Source organism: Dicentrarchus labrax, unplaced genomic scaffold (genome assembly GCF_905237075.1).
Source record: "Dicentrarchus labrax unplaced genomic scaffold, dlabrax2021, whole genome shotgun sequence".
Lineage (NCBI taxonomy): Eukaryota > Metazoa > Chordata > Actinopteri > Moronidae > Dicentrarchus > Dicentrarchus labrax.
Window position 1 is genome coordinate 6,107,860 of NW_026136724.1, and position 19,072 is coordinate 6,126,931.

The window sequence follows — 19,072 nt, forward strand, 5'->3', positions numbered from 1 at the left end:
ACTGGACTTCTATTGGCCAACTGTGACTTCTGACCTCTCTTAAGGACTGGTAGCCAGGATAAATTAAATACATTATTTTTGAGTCGTGACTTTACTTTTATGAATGCCTCTTAAATTGAGTGAGACCAAAGTGAATTGACCTCCATTCACTTTTAAAAGACGCCTCAGAGAAAACTGCTCACAGAGGTTCCTCTTTAAGGAGCAACCGCTGAATTTTGAGTGAAACAGATGCTCTGTGGTTTCTTAGTGAAAGTGCTGTTTCATTTCTATATGTAATGGCCAAACAAAGAGACACAGATTTAGCAGAAGATAGAACAAGACACACAAATAACCTTACCTTGACAAAGTCCCGGGAGGTTTTCTCCTTCCAGTCCATCCCGAATACCCCGGAGAAGCTGCCTAGCGCTACAAAGGCAGACAGAGGGAGGGTTAGAGCAGAGCATCAGAGTTTCAGGTCAGTAGTAATCGTGTCTGTTCCCTTGTTATTAAATTCCCCCTGATAAATTATATTTACGAGGTGCTAAGAACAGAGAACCTTTGATCCTAGAATGAAAAAGTAAGTAAGGAGAAAGAGGATTCTGCAGATAGGGAGAGTTTTCACCCCAGAATAATAGTATTTGTGTAGGGCTGCACAATTAAAATGAAAAATAAAAAAAATAAAGTTAGAACTACGAGTACCAGCCTATAGCAGACTTGTTGCATTTCATGGTTTTAACAATATAGATATTCTTCACTAATTAAATGTAGACAATCCAATTGTCTAAAGTTTTGTATCATTTATTTGTTGGCTACAACTCCAATGTGTGCAACAGATGAAGTGAGAAACCACGTCTCGATCCTGCTGTCCAACATTTGAACTAAAGAGCACAATCTTAGTGAGGCTGGGAACGTACAGTCGTCGAAGACGCCGGCATGTGCCAGCAGCAACGTGACCAGTTTGGGGTCCTTGTCCAGCTGCATGGCGTGCTTGCTCTCGTTGGAAAGCAGAGTGCAAACGTTAACAGCGAAGTCCACTTCGTTGGGTAGGCCCGAAAGGAGAGACAGCACCAGTTTGTTGTAGTCACACGGCGGAACAAAATCCGAAGACAGTCCATAGCTTTGGCGGAGATAGTCTGGGAAGAAAAAAATATCTTGTGTTAATGTTATAAAATCTAGCATTGAATGTCAGTGAAGTGAGAGAAGTGTCTTTTTTAACTTGTTCTTTACTACAGCTCTTCATTTGATGCCATACACCTACCTAAACAGTTCCAGCAGCACAGTTACTAAATAAATGGTTGCCAAAACATTGCTGAAGACCATTTTAACTTTCTATCACAGACATCTACATACTCCTAAACTGTCCAACACACAGCTCATAAATTGAATTTAGTCACTTAACAAATTTCAGTACTGTACTAGAACAGCCCCTTAATACATGTCTCAAAACCGGGGAAACACATACAGTACTGCCAACAAGACGAAGAAACGAAGCATTACAATACTGCCCACCAACGCAAAAGTAAACACAAATGGCTATAATGTACACAGTGTAATGCTAATGATGTGAAACATAAACCACTGTCATGGCATTTGAACTTTGAATTGTCTCTGGAGGAGATACAGAGAAGAAATGAGGCAAGAAAAGACAAACACTGTACACTGTAGAGGAGTTTGGATTTGAAGTTATTACTGCAACATGTGGCTATCAACAGAGCTGCAGAATAAGAGGAAAGCCTTTAGCTGCTTTAGTCTTTTCCCTCACTGTAGTACTACCGTTGCCTCAGCACACCTTCAGCCGGTTTAACTCAGATTTATTTTTCCTTTAACTGAATTTAAGCAAACCAAATGGGGCATTAAGCTGTTCAGTGAAAGCTGTCTTTAGTTCAAATTAGTTTGATGAGCCGTGTCTTGTCTGACTGAGGAACGTGAATGTTCTCTAACTTTTAATTGTGTTAGTCTCTGACTCAGTCAACCTCCATGATGGGCTTTTTATAATTAAAAGACTTCTAATCCTAAATGCTAGAGAACCCTGTGTGGGGGGGGGAAGCATCATGACTTGAATATTATTCAGCAGCTCAAAATGACAGATGATCCAGCCTGTGAAAGTGCAATCATTTTGTCAACAAAGACCTAAGTTTCCTCCCATCCTACGGTTTGATTTTCAGCTATCTGTCATTTTGTGAGCATAGGTGTAATCCCCCCCCTCACCCCATACAGTGGATATTTCAATTTGGTGCAGGATCTTAGTAGACTGCTGCCTCTGGAAACCAATCATAAAGCAGACAGGAGTCCTGCTGAGTGAATTTGATTTCCATGCTGAAAAGGTTTGTGCAGGCAAATGTAATTCAGCTGGGTTGCTATTACAGCAGCAACAGCTCCATTCAAAAACCTGCCCGCCTCTGCTCGTCCTCCAGCACCTGTAGCGAGCCAGTACTGTACAGAGGTGCGGGGGACCCATGTATGACATCCCATCTGACAGACAAAGCTTTATGAGCACAGTGAATTCAAAGCTGTCGCAGGCCTACGACCGAAACGTGAAGAGACGGCAGGGCAGAGCAACGCAGTGTGAGAGATTTCCAGACCAACTGTCAAATAATTAACCATCATTGAGCCTGCCAAGTGGACCTAGCACAATTTCAGCCTGGCTGTTTTACTACATTACACATTTAAAATCAGAGTCAGACACTTATGAAAGGTCTGTGATGGACTTAGATCATATCTGCCTTGCCGATTGCATTGGTCTATCAGCTAATATCAGCATATTGATAAGTAACAAGAACGCAGTATGTATGTAATACTGAATTTCCATCATAGGTTTCAGTTAATTTAGAAACAGTGTCACAATTAAAGCTGCAGTAAGTAATTTTCTTTCCTCTGGCTCCTCCTAGTGGTCCTAATGGTATTTACGAAAATCCAGTCACGATTGGTTGTTTTCATCCAGGCCAGGTGGATTCTTGCAAATGCCATTGGGAGCACTAGGAGGAGCCAAAAAAAGCCAGATTTTTCTGTCTTGTACTACAGTCAGGATATAGTGAGTGTTTCAGCAAATATCACAAAAAGTAGTTTTTTTTTAATAAAAGTTACCTACTGCAGCTTTACCCTAGTTTGTCCATGAGAGCACTGACAAGATTTTTTTGTAAGCTGGAAAATGTCTCAGTATGCATCTTTGTAATAATTATAAAAATACAAACAAATCTAAGGTACCATATTTTGCATAAAAAAATATCAGCTGATATATTGTAATTGGAAATTTTTTAACCTCACAAATAGCATTCATTTTCTAAGTTGTGTGTCTGGCCACCTAGTGAAACATGAGTACCAGAAAACCCTGTCCTTTTAGCACCATTTTTGGTCTCCACAAATTCTTAAGGGAAATATCTGAGTCTTTAGCTAAATACAACCACAACAATTAGTGGATTGATTGACAGAAAATTAACCGGCCACCTTTTCTGATAATTGAATCATCAATTCTAAACATTCCTTGTTTCCAACTAGTAAAATGAAAGGATTTGACACTTTTCTTAGTCACTTATAAAAGTAAACTGAATCTTTTGAGATTTGGAAAATTAGTCAAATAAAAACAAGCTATGTTGCAATTTTTGTGACATCTTATAAACAGCCTTAGCTCTGATATGTTCACTGGCTACTTTGTGTGCCATTTGGTGCTTGGTAAGTCATTCTCAGTCCGTTTTTAGAGCTTTACAGCAGCTGTTTGCTGCTAATGTAAACGATGCTGTGAGAGCAGTGAGAGTGCACCCAAACAGTTGCGGGACATAAACAAAAAGAATGAGCTGAAAGATGCTATAAACCTCCGTAGAACTGCAGCGTCAGGTGATAACTCTCACCACAAGCGATCCTTCCACATACAAGTTGTCAATTGATCCTTTGTCGATATAAAAATATAGATTTTAGCAGCTTTAAACCTGGGTATGTCTGCAAAAAGATTATTTTTAAAAAACGTGCCTACAGTACTACAAGTCTTATCACTCAAAACAAGGCTAAAACTTACTACAGCAAGCTTTCCATAAGAGGAGAACTGCAGAGTCAGCTGTTGTGGGGGGGATCACTGTATTCTTTAATGCCCGACTCATCTGGGTTGTGAATGAGGAAAAACTTGCAAGCCTAAGACAAAGTTCACCGCTGTTGGTCATGTGTCTTTTCCCACGCCAGTCATGTTTTGGAGCCAATTAGCTCAGCAGGCAGAGGGCCCACTGTCAGAGAAAAGAGCCTGCGACTGAAAGGCTGGGGGCTCCAATCTAAACTGAGGTGCAGGGAAAACCAACAAGTGCTTCCTCCTTCCCTTCATCAATAACTGCTGTCAGGACAGTCAATTACCTCCGAGAGCAGCTCAGCGGTCAACACTACAGCACTGTGAGGCTAATGGACAGCTCGCATTCGCTGAGAGTAAGTGGGGTTGGACAATAGAGACAAGAGGTTGGCCTTGGCGAGTTGTACAAAAATATTTTGTATAAAATATGATGTGGTTACTCAGAGGCAATCTTTCATCATGAAAGCAGCAGCATGCCTAGATTATTAGTCAATGCTCAGGTGTGTGGGCAAAAAAAAAAGGAGAAAAAAAGAGGCACCAAGAAGTACTGCAAACGCATGCTTCATAGCCTTGATTCAAACACAACAGTGCTTAGCAAGGTGAAAACTGAATTAAATGAGTCACTGGGTAATAAAAGTCATGAATGTGAAGTACAATAAGCAGACTCATGAAATGGTCAAATAGCAGAAAGCTTAGCTATGGCAGGGATCTTCAGCTAGGTTTGTAGAAGTAAACCACAAAACAGAGACATTTCTAATGTCTCTAAACTTTACAGTAATTGCTTTCTTTCTTTCTTTGAAATGCAGACATTATTGAGGCATAATTAATCAAACGGTCTGACAAGGCAATTGGGATATTCAATAGTTAGCGTTCCAGCTCAAGAGTACTTGCGTCATGAGATTATGAATAAAAATCACCATGGAGATCATGTGCCAAAAACACCAGGTGAAACAAAAAGAAAAGGACTTTCAGAAAGCTTGGAGTTAGCAGAACAAGAAACTGGTAAAAATAAAGGATATGTACCAGCAAACCTCCCTTTACACAGAGATGATATACTTCTGAGGTGAGATCAAACTGCTCCATCTGAAGGTGATGCAGTTGGTTTCAGACGGTTAAAGGAATAGTTTGACATTTAGAAAAATATGCTTATTCGCTTTCTTGCCAAGAGTTAGATTAGAAAAATTGTCCATACAATACACGTACAAAAACCTAAGTGATAAAAGATTAGTTCAACGTTTAACGGGAGGTCATGTACCAGACTATTTCTGGGCTGGGACCTGTAACTTTGCGTAGGTTGCCTAGCAACTGCTCCCAGTCAAGAAATAGTCTAGCACACAACCCCCTAAAAATGGCAAATTGTTGTTTTTACACCTGTTTTTTTTTTATGCTGCAGGTGGATTTTGCTTTTTTGGACAAAGCCACGCTAGCCATTTCTCCCCCATTTCCTGTCTTTGTTCAAAGCTAACAGGTAGCTGGTTCAAGCTTCACATTTAGCGTACAGACACGATATCAATCTTATCATCTAACCGTTGGCAAAAAATTAAGACATGCATTTCTCTGTATCTCTAACTATTCCTTTAAAAAACCTTAAAAAGCTTTTTCAGGCACCAGTAGAGCAGCAGAATGCAGTCCTGACTACAGGACACAAACCCTGACATGTTTTTATTAACACGCCACAGAAGATTTTCAAACAGTCAAACAATTTGTGGGGCCAAACTCTGCAGCTTGCAACACTATTAGACATTAAAGCTATCTGAACTTTCATCAAAACTTGCAATTAACATATTTCCTTCCTCATCATGTTCTTGTGAAATACATTCAACCCACTAGAAAATCCTTGAAACAAACAGCTCTTGTTGAGGCACATATGCATATGCTTGATCTGTGGGCTGACCAGTTTCCCATGCATCTCACACAGAGTTCAGATAAAGGGATGCTTTGCTGTAATCACATCTGAGTGAGAATTAAATGTTTGAGTTGGCCAAAGGGCAGAGACAGTATGGACGTCAGAGAGGAACTGATAGACTTGAGTGAGAAAGAAAACAAGAAAGTATACAAATAGAAACTAAATCCATGGACCTGATACAGACGTAACTGAGACAGAAACAAAGGGTGAACTTGTGAACACAGACAGAGTAAGAATGAATAAGAAAGCTTTTGAGTACTAAGTATGGTGTACACAACAAGTAAGCTGAGTCTCACCTGATACACTGTGTTGCTGGTAGTTATAAGAGCTAGGAATTGCACCGATTGGAAGAGAAGCTTTGGGATTCCCCGGCTGCGCTTCTTCATCATCCTCGCCGAAGTGGTGGACTTTCTCATACTTCTCCAAGTATCTGCGGAGGAAGAAAAAGAAAACAAAACAGGCGATGAGCCAAGACTCACTTGGTGAGAATTTAGCTGTGAATTTGTGCTCTAATTTCTTTCCAAGACTCGAGTGACTTAAGATTCGTTTAATTATGCAGGCACATTTTCCTGTGAGCGCAGAAACCTTGAAGTTTATGCAGCGTTCTGGCTCTGTGATACTGAGCACAAACTACTTACTATCCACTGACAGGATCAGTGTATTTTAAAATTTAAGTGGGAACAGCTTCTATCAACTCAACACTAAGAACCAGGGCTAACAAATGTCCTCCATTACAGGGAAACTGTTTACTCTGTGATAGACTCCAAGGTCTCTTTCTCTAGTTTTAACACAACAAAAAGTACTGCAGGTTGGCTGGATTTAGAAAAATGCCCCCTCCCAAAAAATACAGACCGATAAATGTCACCCATACCTAAAAAGATTGCAGTGCATCCTAAATCTTGATAAACCAGAAATGAATAAAAGGTTTGACTGACATTTTTCATTCTTGGGTTTGTTTTTACTTTCCAAACTCCATAAACTGGTTATGTTTTCAAGCACAATCTTCAAATAAAGGTTCTATAATTCACTTCAATTTACACTTAATCTTGCATTTAGACTTGTGCTTTGCTTGCAAATATTTAAAGAAAGCAATAGCCTCAATTATATGGGGTGAAAATTCAGCATCAATAAGTAAAGAGGGCTGGGCGTTACGACCACAATTTTCTATCCCGATATAGGTCACTTTATATCCCGATAACGATATACATATATCACAATATAACACATTATCTGTAAATTCAATGAATAGAGTTTATATGACATGTCCACATGGAAATCTTATTGTATTTTGAATCATAATGTCTCCGTGTCTCCTACATAAGACTTTCCTTGGGCGGACCACCCAGGTATTTTAACATCCAGCGACCCAAACACCGAGCGAGAGAGACAGAAACAGAGAGAGAGAGAAAAGCATTATATGGTGAATATTTTACAAGCACGGAACAGGTAAAGCCTTCGGTACCACTCTGGTTTCACTTTTGAGCGTTCTCCACAAGAGGCTCACCTGCTTTATGAAAACGGAATCAGGACGCGAGTTGTGCTTTTTGGGCGACTTTATAAAACTAACTGCTAGAAAGAAACAGAGATGGTGCGAGGCGGTGTGTGTGCGGAGCACTGTGTTGGTGTGTGGGCATGGGGGATAGAGAATGCAAGGAAATATGAGTAAAGTAGTTTGTGAATAAGCTCTACTGAAAAGCTATCATTGCATCCCCGCATCATCAACCCCTTCAGAGCACATTTCTTTCCTCATATGAACTCCAGTAGATGTCTGTCATTGTAACATATATACGGTCATATTGCACAGCCCTAGCTACAATGTTAAATGATATAGCCAAAATGTTCTACCTCTAATTTAAAAGTTACAGTATGGAAACATTTTGGGAAAAAAGCCATATAAGTATGCAAGTCGTGTCATACTACTAGCATGACAAATAACATTTCACTTATGTTTGGAGGGACAGAATTGTGCACAGCTTTCAGAACTGAATCACCCTTTCTGTAGCAAATACACCAATACATAGACTATTTTTGCAATATCCACTGTCAAAATTAAAACAAGACAATAGAAGTTAAATTATGTGACTACAAAGTAGCTTAATGTACCAGAGCACTCAATGTGACCTCAGCACAACTGCTTCACTGCTTATGATTCAATTAAAAAGGACAAATATGCTTGGGTCTTTTTTTTGGGGGGGGGGTTGTTAAGCCAAAGAAGCTTATCAACAGCTTGCCTGTTCCAGTTACAAACTACAAACTGATGAATGAGTGTAGTGTCACCAACAATGGCTGAGCTCAGGTCACCTACAGGCACCCAAACAACAACAAACAAATTGGAGGGAAAACACCGACTGACTACCCAAACTAACTGACTGACTGGTCTGAGAATCACAGACACACCACAGCAACAAGCACTTGGACAGAGTGGAGAAATTCAAAAATAGAAAATCAAGAGTACAATTTTAACTGGGGAAAATCAACAAATCACATCAGAATTTACCTGCCATACTAACAAATAGTGTACATTTCCATGCACTCTAAATAAAAAACACTGTAAGCAAAGATTATTCTTAGCAGCAACATATTTCAGAGGATGAGTCGCCCAAAAACCTTTAAAATGAATCAATGAATATCAGATTGAACAGCTCTTTTCAATTTCAGGAAGTGGAAGAGGTTAGGATAATAGATCAAGCTACTTTTAATACAAATGTGTAAATGGGCTTCCTTTCAAATCACCACAGTGCAACAGCCTACAACACAAACAACTGAACTGGTTGCAACACCAACAGCTGTGAGCCAACAGCAAGCAAACAATTCCCCTTCAACTGTAATCACTCTCCATTCTCACGTTCTTGAGGTTTGCGCTTGACTTGGGAAACAATATTCTCCATGGGCAGGCTTTCTTGGGTTTGATAAGCACCTCATAGTAATGCAGAGCAATCTGCCAGACAAACAAAAACACAAGCAGGAAAAAAAAAAAAATACCTCAGCAGTGATAGTGTGGTGAACCCTGCCTGTGTGGCAGTGAGTCACCGAGCTAGCGAGAGAGCGCCTGTTTCTGAATGAGGCCCCGCTTTTTCATCGTGGCCAAGGTAATCCCCCGTCCGCTGGCTGCCGGGTGACACGCTGGACTATAAATACACTCAGCCTTCATTTGTGGATATGTGTGTGTGAGAGAGAGAGAGAGAGAGAGAGAGAGAGAGAGGAGAGAGAGAGAGAGAGAGAGAGAGAGAGAGAGAGAGAGAGAGAGAGAGAGAGAGAGAGAGAGAGAGAGAGAGAGAGAGAGAGAGAGAGAGAGAATAGAGTGTGAGAGAGAGAGTGAGTGAGAGTGGGGAGTGTGATAGAGGTAGGCCCTAGTCCCGACTGCAGCGTCATCAACCGCTGGCGGGGCACAAGCAAGGAAAAGGCTGCGGGTGAAGACGGGTGGGGGCATGGGGTTGACTGCAGCTGCTCATGTCTGCACTTCCCCTTTATCATACAGGCATTATGAGAGGAGCTGCAATGCCTCCCCACCTGAGTAGCACGCGACTACCATCCAACAGAAACCCCCGGGCCTTTCTTTTTACTACAACCGTTTAGGCAAATGTGTGCATTATCGCCACTGAGGTACGTTTTCCCTCCAAAAATAATACAAGCGCAAAGGGTGGGAAACTGATGAGGCGTGAGAAGTGATGAGCAGACAGTTGCAGCCGAAGCCACTGTCATTAGTGTTGCGTTACATATGGTCATCTGGGTCTCACCAGTGTAGATACTCCTGGCTTCAATTACTCTCAGCTGCCTGGCTGGTCAAATGCCCTCAGTGTGTCTGTGTGTAGGAGTGGATTGCCCCCTGCTGGATGTGGACGCAGACATGCAAAAACACATCCACTGCCAATTTTCTGGACAGAGATGTTTGCTGGGATTTAATGGGAGCCGGCTGTCCAACGCAGGCTGAGGGGCACGGGGCCGTTTACTGATGGCAGAGCCAGGTGAGGTAATACTGTAAAAGTTGGATCATTTACGGAACCAGACCATTAGCCTAAAAGCTAACTTAAAGTCTCAATAGGGCATAGATTAAAGCAAGGGAGTTGACAGCATTCATATCAAATAACCTACTTGACAGAAATACTGACCACTGTGCTCTTGTAATGGTATTCCTGTGACTCAGGAAAAGGAAAGGAAAAGTCTGTTTCACCCCTGGGGTCAGTGCATGTATGCACATGAAAAGGTCAGGGAAAAAAAAGCTATATCAATACAACTGAACCCTTTTTCTTTTCCATTTCAGTTATCAGCCTGGTCAATCTGAATGGCACGGTAGATCAGTGGTTAGCAGCATTTCCTGGGTTCAAACTAGGCTTTCTGCAGTAGAGGAATTCACACTCCAGAACGCCGCTAACATAGGTAGGGCTGTGACAGTAACTGCAGACATGTGATGCCTACCGCAGAGTTGAGCTTTTCTTTCGATCTATTGATGGGCGAATGGGTTCAATCTCATGTTATGTGTTTGAGATCAGATCTGTCACACACATGCCGAGTCAGGAACACAGCCTCGGATTGGTCGACACACTCAACCCAAGGCATCGTGGGACTGGCAGTGGAAGCCTTACAAGAATAAATGTCTTCACCACGGAAAAATGGATAAATAGTTTCAGTGTTTGATTCATCATTGTTATAAGAGTAGCATAGCTCCTTTAGGGAATAGAGCAGCGCGTAATGTGTGTGGTTGACCGGGCGGGAGAATGTCAATGCAAGCAGAGCAGAGGAAAAGGTGAGCGGTGAAGTTGTCAATCTGGCAGTAAATATACAGTATAGGTTACTGTATACTGTGTGTCAGTTAATAAATGCTGCAGCTTCTCGTCGTTTTCCCAGCTACTGGAAAAGTGAAAAGTAAAGTAAGAATCGACTTTGGCCCTGGAGGAAAACAAACATCTGCCCGGTGATTCCCTACTACAGTCTGGAAGCTGAGGAAGAAAGGACAAAACTGATACTTGCTTTCCTTTGTATGATTGGTTTTCATTGAATAGTGACACCATCTCTTTGCATATACTTGGGGCAGTGCTCGTACTTTATTCAGGCTGTTCCCACCATAACACTAGCTAACCTGTAGTCGGATATCGATGCTTAAACTTAGTAAACCAGGCTCTACTTAGTTGAAGCATTTGTTACAGACAGTCCACAGATGTGTGTGTACATCACTAACTGTAGTACTTTTCATTGTGCATAATGATTACATTGTTGCAGGTCTTTTATTTAGGATTCTAAACTGTTATTTTAATTTTCACAAATTTTGCATTAAAAGAATTCAGATCTTTAAAATCGCCCTCAAGCTAAAAAATGTTTTGAGTCCAACACACTACACGCTTTTTGTGAAGAAACTGACATTTGTGTAGGCTTTTAAATTACCAGTGATGACACAATATACCTAACTACGGATTTCTCGCATTGTGTATACACAATCTCCTCATACACGTTTCTTCTTACATTCCTACAGACATACGCCTGGATATCTGACCCCTACACTGGTTCTCATTCCTTGAAAAGGACTACATGGAGAGAATAAACTCCAGTTATGTGTGAAATGCACCTAAGTGAAGCGATTCTACTTCTTCTGAAGAGCTGCAGCCTCCATAGCACTAAGAGCAAACATTTTAGCCATATCATCTATCTAAGGAAGTGGTAACGCCAGATTCTAGGTCCACTGTCAAGTACATGGCAGATCTGTCCATCTGCTAGTTAGCAAGGAGACTGAGAGAAGGAGATTAGGATATCAGTGGTGGCCAACACTGCTGGAGGGTAGGTCAAATTACAGACAGGCCAAAAACACACAGTCTCAGGAGCCTTCAGATGGTATCTGTGATAGCAAGTTGGCTCTACTGCACTTATTTTGTTAAAGTCTCTTATTATGCTGTATAAAAAGGAAGAAACAGACAGCAGACTAGCCCACACAGCGTTGTCTCCATCCATAACCGCTCATCATCTGAGCATCTCTAAAGTCTGAGCAGCAGCTCGGATGAGGCGGGGGAATACAAACGCGGCTAATGCAAGCCAGATCAAAGGCCACTTCATCCAGATGTTTCAGGTGAGCGGGAGAGTCTATCTACACACACAGGAAGCAGCGTAGGATCAGCAAGCATGATGGTACCCAGAATAATCTCCTAACCAGGTGTGAAAATGAACACCCACCGAGCAGAAAAGGGTAGTAAAATGCGTCTGTGGTGTAAAGCTGGGCAATAGTTCAATGTTTTCTTTTCTGTTTCTTTTTGAGTAGAGAATATCACATGTAGGCTTTTACTTAATTAAATCACTAAATCAGGTGAGATTTGCCCTAAGTATGTTAAATCAAGACTTTTGACATTGCACGCGACATTAACCACGCAGTTCGGCTACATTAACTTCCAGTACTGCTTTAGCATCTAAACAGATGAGATGATGTGTTGACAGATACAGCGGCTTCCAGATCATTTCAATGCCTATCATGCATTTTCATTTGTCACATTTAATTGTATGTGTCTATATGATCTAATTAAATGAAAGAAATGCCTTTGTATCAAACATGCTTCTGGAGTCCCTGTGTTTTTCCACACAAGTGGTGGCATTTGAGCTTCTGCATGGCATTGTTTGATTTGTAGCCAGGGTCACAGGAGATCTTTACGATTTATATATTTATGAAATTTTTTTTTCATTTGAAATTAAATAAAAAAATCAATAAGCTTGAAATACTATTAATTATAACCCACTTGCAGCTGGCTGGAAAACAGAGGAAAAGCTATGTCATGATCACATTCACGTGATGTCTAAAATACTGTCTAATTGCTGGGGTCGTGAGAATTTTGGGCACTAGAAGTAGGATCATACGCTAGTAACAGTTGAGAAACAAGCAATTAGTCAGGCGTTAGCAGAGGATTAATATTAAAATGTGAAACATTCAAATATCGACTGAAATGAGTGAATCTGATTGCACCTGCTTCTCTACACTGTAAACAGTTATGGTGATGGCTGAAAGTGTGTAATAATTTTGCTGTACAGGAAGCAGTGTGTTCAACTCTGAAAAAGACAGATTACTCTGTGGTGGTTGATTCAGCAGAAAGTAGTAAAGTCAAGAGCAGGTTTCCTTTAAAAAAAAAAAAAAAGAAAAAAAAAAAATTTCACTGTGGACAGTAAGAACTGCCCTTGGCAGCAGAGACAAAAACCTAACTTGCTCATAATATAGCATGAGTCAAATGGTGAAATTTGATCTGTGCTTTACTATTGCAACTAAGTACTGAATCAAAATCGCTTCAACAGATGACTAATACATGTACTCATTCATCCATGGTTTGATTTAATAACCACACACTGTTAAACAAGAATTAAACTAAGAGTTTCTTCTTTTAAACATTTCCAACATACTTGTACAAGGCTCATCAAGACAATATAGAGCCATGCTACCACAGAATCAAGTGAGCGGTTTATAGATGTCCATGCCTCCTGGGCCTGATTTCCTCCCAATGGGGATGCAGTGGAGAGGGCAAACAAAGGTTGAACCAGGGTATCTGTCACCTGACTTGGCTTCTGTGTTCAGTGTGCTGCAGTTTAGAAAAGAAGTCAAAGACTGTAGCAACACCAGAGGCCTCATTTCAAAACAGCTTTGATTTGCTCTCAAATTACGGTGTGCGCCTTAACGAAGTGCATGGTGTTTTACTGAAGAAAAAAAAAGAAGAAAATAACAAATCAGGACTCCCGTTGCCCCACGAGGTATGAGAGCTTAATGCAAACCACTCCCAAATCATATGAAACTACTAATGGAAGAGGAAAACCGTGGAGATGTGAAATAGTATTGACTGAGTATAATATGAATCAGTGTCGCCACAGGAAAACTGGACGCAGCCGTAAGTAACTCTAACCCAATCCACTGAAAGAAGGTGCACAGACGTAGGATATAAATGCATGTCAAATTACAGAAATGTAAAGGGTTCTCTTTAGTTTGGGTGGAAAGAAGGTGGGTGTCATATCGTAATACCGTTCAACAATATTCAAAGCTCTTTAAACTTTCGAGCGTTTTGTAGCCTGTGAGTCCCTGGTCAAGACATTTTTGCCTTTTATTGTCCACCATATCAGCATATATTCATTTTGACAACATCTTAATGTATGTTTCACTGATCAATAATTCTCTTGCATCTGAACATTTAAAAATGTATATATTTTGCTTCAATCTTGCTAATGAAGGGAGCCAAAAACAGAACTGCATTTCAGCCGTACCCTTAGTGTGTCAGTGTGATTTGACGCCAACTCTTTGATCTGGAGTGTGAATCCTTCCTCCCCTGATGTTGAAATGAAATCAGCGCCATTGGTAGGACTGATGTCAAAGCGGCGCTTCAACAAGTTGAAAACGAGCTGGAAAAATGTTTCTGGCAAGCGTCGCTCACTTATTACCGAGTGACATTCAGATATCAAATAGACGGCAGCAGGAGCTGGCTCTGAACTTCAGTGCTGCTCTGAGTGGGAAGTGCTGACCAGAGAGAGCCACATCATGATCACCCTATTCATTCAGACAGGGAAACTCGGTCAACAGACAGACCATGCAGCATCAGGAGAGTCACAAGTTTGATGTCTGCAGCAAAGGAGTATCATGGGTACTCATTCGTTTTCACTCTGGTAAAGAAATTAGGGGGAATCGACACTAGAGTCATCAACTTGAAGTTGGTCTTGTTGAAGGCCACAAATACCAAGCAAAATTACTCTTATTAAATGTTACTTTATACTGCTTTAACCTACAAAACACACATCTATAAATGATTTCGGTTGCAGGCTTAAAATGCAAACGCAGCCAGTGGTTACAGATGGTCATTCAACATGGATCAAGATTACCACCCAATATTAGCAAACACCCACCCAGCTTAAGTGTCTTTGAGCGAGGCACTGAATCTGAACCAGCCCTGGTGAGAACATACTACTGTGTAACTGGCTATGACCCCTGACCTCCCTGCATGAGGGCAGAACGAATATTCCCCGCCCACAATGATTAGCCCACTTCGCATAGAAAAACTGGAGAGAAAAAAAGCCTTGTTTCTGTATCGTACTCTGTCAGCAAATAAATCAGCACGGGGGGAGGCAAGGATAGTCTCTCTACTATCAACCTTGGTTGAGACAAGTCTAGCTGATCTGCCTCCAACATCCACTACACTGAACTGCCGCAGATAAACTATACTAAAGCAGCTCAGACGCAAATGTGCTCGCCCACCTTCCAAAATTATTATTTTTTTAAAAATCATGATGTTAATGGCTCCATATAATAATTTCTGCCTTGTCTTGTCATCTGCACAACAAGATATCAGCCTACTGGTATTTATAAACCACTCTCTCTGACATAAGATTATAGACACCTTCTGTGTCCTCCTAAAAAAGTATAAGAGAGACTCAACCAATCAGATCGTCAGTTGACTCTCTGTGACAGGTACTTAAGGCTCCCTCACAAATAAGCCTGTTAGACAAAGACAAAAGCAGATTTCTGAATGTTAGTGTTGTGCTGAGCCTTTGAGAATATGTTGGCACGTAAATCAGATCACAGAAACTTAACACCTTTGCACTACAGCCACTTCCACTCAAAGAACAGACCTATATAACTGTCTTGTCCTGGTGGCTGAGCTTCCAAGCAGCAAAAAAATGCTTTAGAAAGTATTTGGTCATTTACATTAAATATAAAGCTGGTTAATAGTGGTTTGTGGTACTAGGAAAGACCTCAGCTAACTTCAGCAGCACTCCAAGCCTACATGTGCCTGAGGCGTTTCTCTCCTGCAGAGAAACTGTGGTTATCCGTGAACTTTGGAGGAGCTACAAGTCTCATCAACTGTGCACAGTTAGTGATCAGATTGAATGCCACACTTGCAACTTGCAACAGCTTGCATCAAAAGCCAACTTAGTAAAAATGCACAGATAATTAGCTGCTGCTCATGATACCGCCAAGTGACCTGCAGTTGCCTGTGAAATATCCATGAGAGGATACGAGTATTTCTCTGTTACAGAGGTGTAATCCCCTGCAGGCAGATGCTGGTGATGGGAACAATCGTTACGAGGTAAGGAGAAGAAGAAAAAAAATCAGGAAAAAAAAGGAGCACAGACAGAAAACAGCAAAAACCACAAATGCCAGCTGTTGGGGAGAGCTAGCTACGTTTAGACCAGACTCCCATCAATGGCAGCTGACTGTTAAGACTTGGAGACTGAATGCTTCACATGTTACAGCACCCGGAGCTGCTCAATCACTGGGGCTGTATCAAGCGCCCTGTGGCTACAGTTTTCAGAAAGGAATAACTAAACCATTAGTTTATGGTTTAGGGACCTTTACAGGCAAAATGCTGTTTAAGCATGCTCTCCAAACCTATGCACCTGGTGTAAATACATTTTTTGTAAAAAAAAAAAATAATAAAAAGATAAGCTAAAAGTGTTTTTTTTTTTTTTCTTATGTGGATATGTACCATGTCACTGCAAATGTACACAATACAGACCTTGCTTTCTGTCACACTACAGTAGTAGAGCTGCTTCCCAGCACAGGGGAGCAGAGAGGCTAGATCCTGCTGACTGCATCTTCACATTTGTAAACACTTCCCACATGCTACCTGAGAGGAAGAGTTGCATGGCCGTGCTACTTACCGAAGGTAGTACTGTTTTAAAGCAAATGCAGCGTTGGAACAACTCCTCGGAAAGTTAAATTCTTCTCCAAGTTCAATCCATTGGTTTTTGTCAGAGACCTGAAAAGAAAGAGGAGGGGGGGGGAAGGAGTACGTTAGGAGATAAAACGACTGGCAACAACAACAGAAAGAGCGGTTACACTACAACCATCTGGTCCGCCACAGGTTCCCCCAATGAGGCAATATCACAATCGCTAATCAATAACTTTCTCAAACTGCTGAAAATATCGAAAAAATATCGAAAAATGTTAAATTGCCTTGCGGAATATTTAGTACATTGGCGTTAATTTAGCTGCTAATGTTCGTTTTCCGGACATATTTACATTTGACACATCAGTAAGTACAACTGCCTGACTCCCTTCAGGATACTATCGTTACTATTGAGGCTAGTTAGCACTAAAGCTAACAAGCTAACTCGACTTTTCTCCATTTAGGCGTTAAAACCTAACGAGGCTAAACTCCGACAAACTGTGTCCATCACAAAGCAGCTGTTTTCGGCTCGCAGCGACCCGTTTGCGTTTGGAGCAGCTTTTGGTGCCGTTTACTGTATTCACTACATGGGCCTGTGAGGCCTACATTTTGTGATCAGCCATGAAGCCGAAGAAAGATGGCTATGGCGAGAAAGAAAAATCAAGCTTCCCCCTGCGCGAAAACTACCGGTAAAAGCCCGGGCGAAACGCTATGTCCTAAGCGGTGTTTCCCGAGGCCGGGCTCCGTGCCGATAATCGATGTTAAACGTGCCCGCTAATTTTGAGTCGCTCCAACTGCACTCTGACTCCGAGCGGTTGGGCTCTCAATTCAAACCACACAACAACACAAGCCACCACATTGCATTGAGATACATGGCAAACTAGCACAAGGCCAACACGGACCCACTAACGCTTTCCTACAGGGTTACACTTGTCCCGGGGTGCCCACACGGAGTTGTAGAGTGGTCCACCGAGGAGTCCACGGACGGCGGAGTGTGGAGGAAAAAAATCCACTTTTAGTTCTCACTCACCTTAGCGAATCCACCTAAAGAGACGACTCTGATATAGAGAGCATTCAGATCCAGCTCTTTCCCACCCACGAAAGGAATCTTCTTGAACGGCGTGCTGGGGGGATAACACAAGAAATAAAGGCACATATGTTTAAAAAACAGCTTTGGCTAACTCGCAGTCACATGCAATGAAGATTTAAAGTTACATTTCTTGGGAATAAAGACGCCCCAATCTTACCCTCTGCTTTGGTGAAATTGCCGCAGCTCGTCCAGGAAAGCCTGTCCTTTCCTTCGCTGATCTAGTAGATTTTTCCCCGTCGAATTTGCCATTGTTTTTGCATGCAAAAACGGTTAAACCCCACTTCAGTCGCTTCTTAAGACACCAAGGATCCCATACTCCGCCGGCGCTCAGTCATTCGCGAAGCTGAGTGTTTAAAAAGTTAAAGAAATAGCTGATAGCAAGAAGAGCGGCAGCTCGCTAATAAAGACTGATGCACACAGAAAGCAAGCCCGATTCAACCCCGGACTAAGTTCCAGCGAACAGTCACAAATACGACCGATTTACCGGCAGATTAGAAACGCCATGGCAGAATGTGTTGAATAATTGCTTTTGGTCGCGGTAGTTTTCGTTTGGAGTGGTTTGACAGTGTGTTACGAATGCAGCTCAAAGGCTATCGCACACACTGTAGAGCGGCAGAGGGATCCAGTTCTCAGACAAAAAGATGTAAAGGCCGCTGAGCCCAGCCTGCCATGCGTGCAGCGCCCTCTTTGGTCAGATGTGGGACTGCATCGTCCAGAGCAGAGCGGGTGCTGGAACAATAGAGACTGTTTTCTTTTTTAGGGACCGTCTGACAACTCATCTCTGTTTGGAAAAAGGGTCAGGAGGTACTTGGAAATGTCCCGTGGGGGGAGGGGATAACACTAATTAACATAGCTCCCTTGTTATCCCAACCAGGCGTGTAATGGAGGGCAACCCTACATTTTATTGGTAAAATATTATTTTTTCCAAGCTGACATTAAAAAGCCTGAAAGTATATTTATAACTGGATTCAAAATGAGCATCTCATCGAGCTGATATTGTTGAGGATATGGGTTTTCCATTATGAAAGGGGGGGAAAAACTATATTCACCCTATAACAATTTCATATTATACAAATATCACAGCAATATTTTTAAATGCCATACAACCACTGCAGGAAATCATATATATATATATATATGTCACCTGACATGAGATTGTTTTGAAATCCACAATCCTACATCTCATTTTCTAAATATATAATTTCTTCCAATATTCAATCAAAAAAAAAAACAGATCAGTACTTCTATAAACACATGAGTAATTATTGTTCACTGGTAGCCATGTGCGTCTTTTATGATCAACGTCTCAAAGCTTACCAAACTGTACCACCGCTAGTGATATTGCTCACATTTTCTCCAAAATGTATTTATTGTGACCTTATTTTTTGACATCTCTGTGTTTCATGTCACATTTAACAGTAATACAGTGCAGCTGGGGT

General features: G+C 41.5%; 1 protein-coding gene across 1 annotated transcript in view; it reads right to left on the reverse strand.

The window, feature by feature from the left end:
* The window catches only part of arid2 (AT rich interactive domain 2 (ARID, RFX-like)), a 34,438-nt gene extending 15,691 nt beyond the window's left edge, over positions 1 to 18,747 (reverse strand). The window contains exons 1-6 of the mRNA XM_051392480.1: positions 17,791 to 18,747; positions 17,574 to 17,667; positions 16,536 to 16,633; positions 6,230 to 6,363; positions 894 to 1,112; positions 338 to 405 (exon numbers count right to left, since the gene is read on the reverse strand). Of these exons, the coding sequence (XP_051248440.1) occupies positions 338 to 405; positions 894 to 1,112; positions 6,230 to 6,363; positions 16,536 to 16,633; positions 17,574 to 17,667; positions 17,791 to 17,882 (705 nt within the window). The 5' untranslated portion in view covers positions 17,883 to 18,747. The remainder of the gene's footprint in view (positions 1 to 337; positions 406 to 893; positions 1,113 to 6,229; positions 6,364 to 16,535; positions 16,634 to 17,573; positions 17,668 to 17,790) is intronic.
* Positions 18,748 to 19,072: the final 325 nt, after the last annotated feature.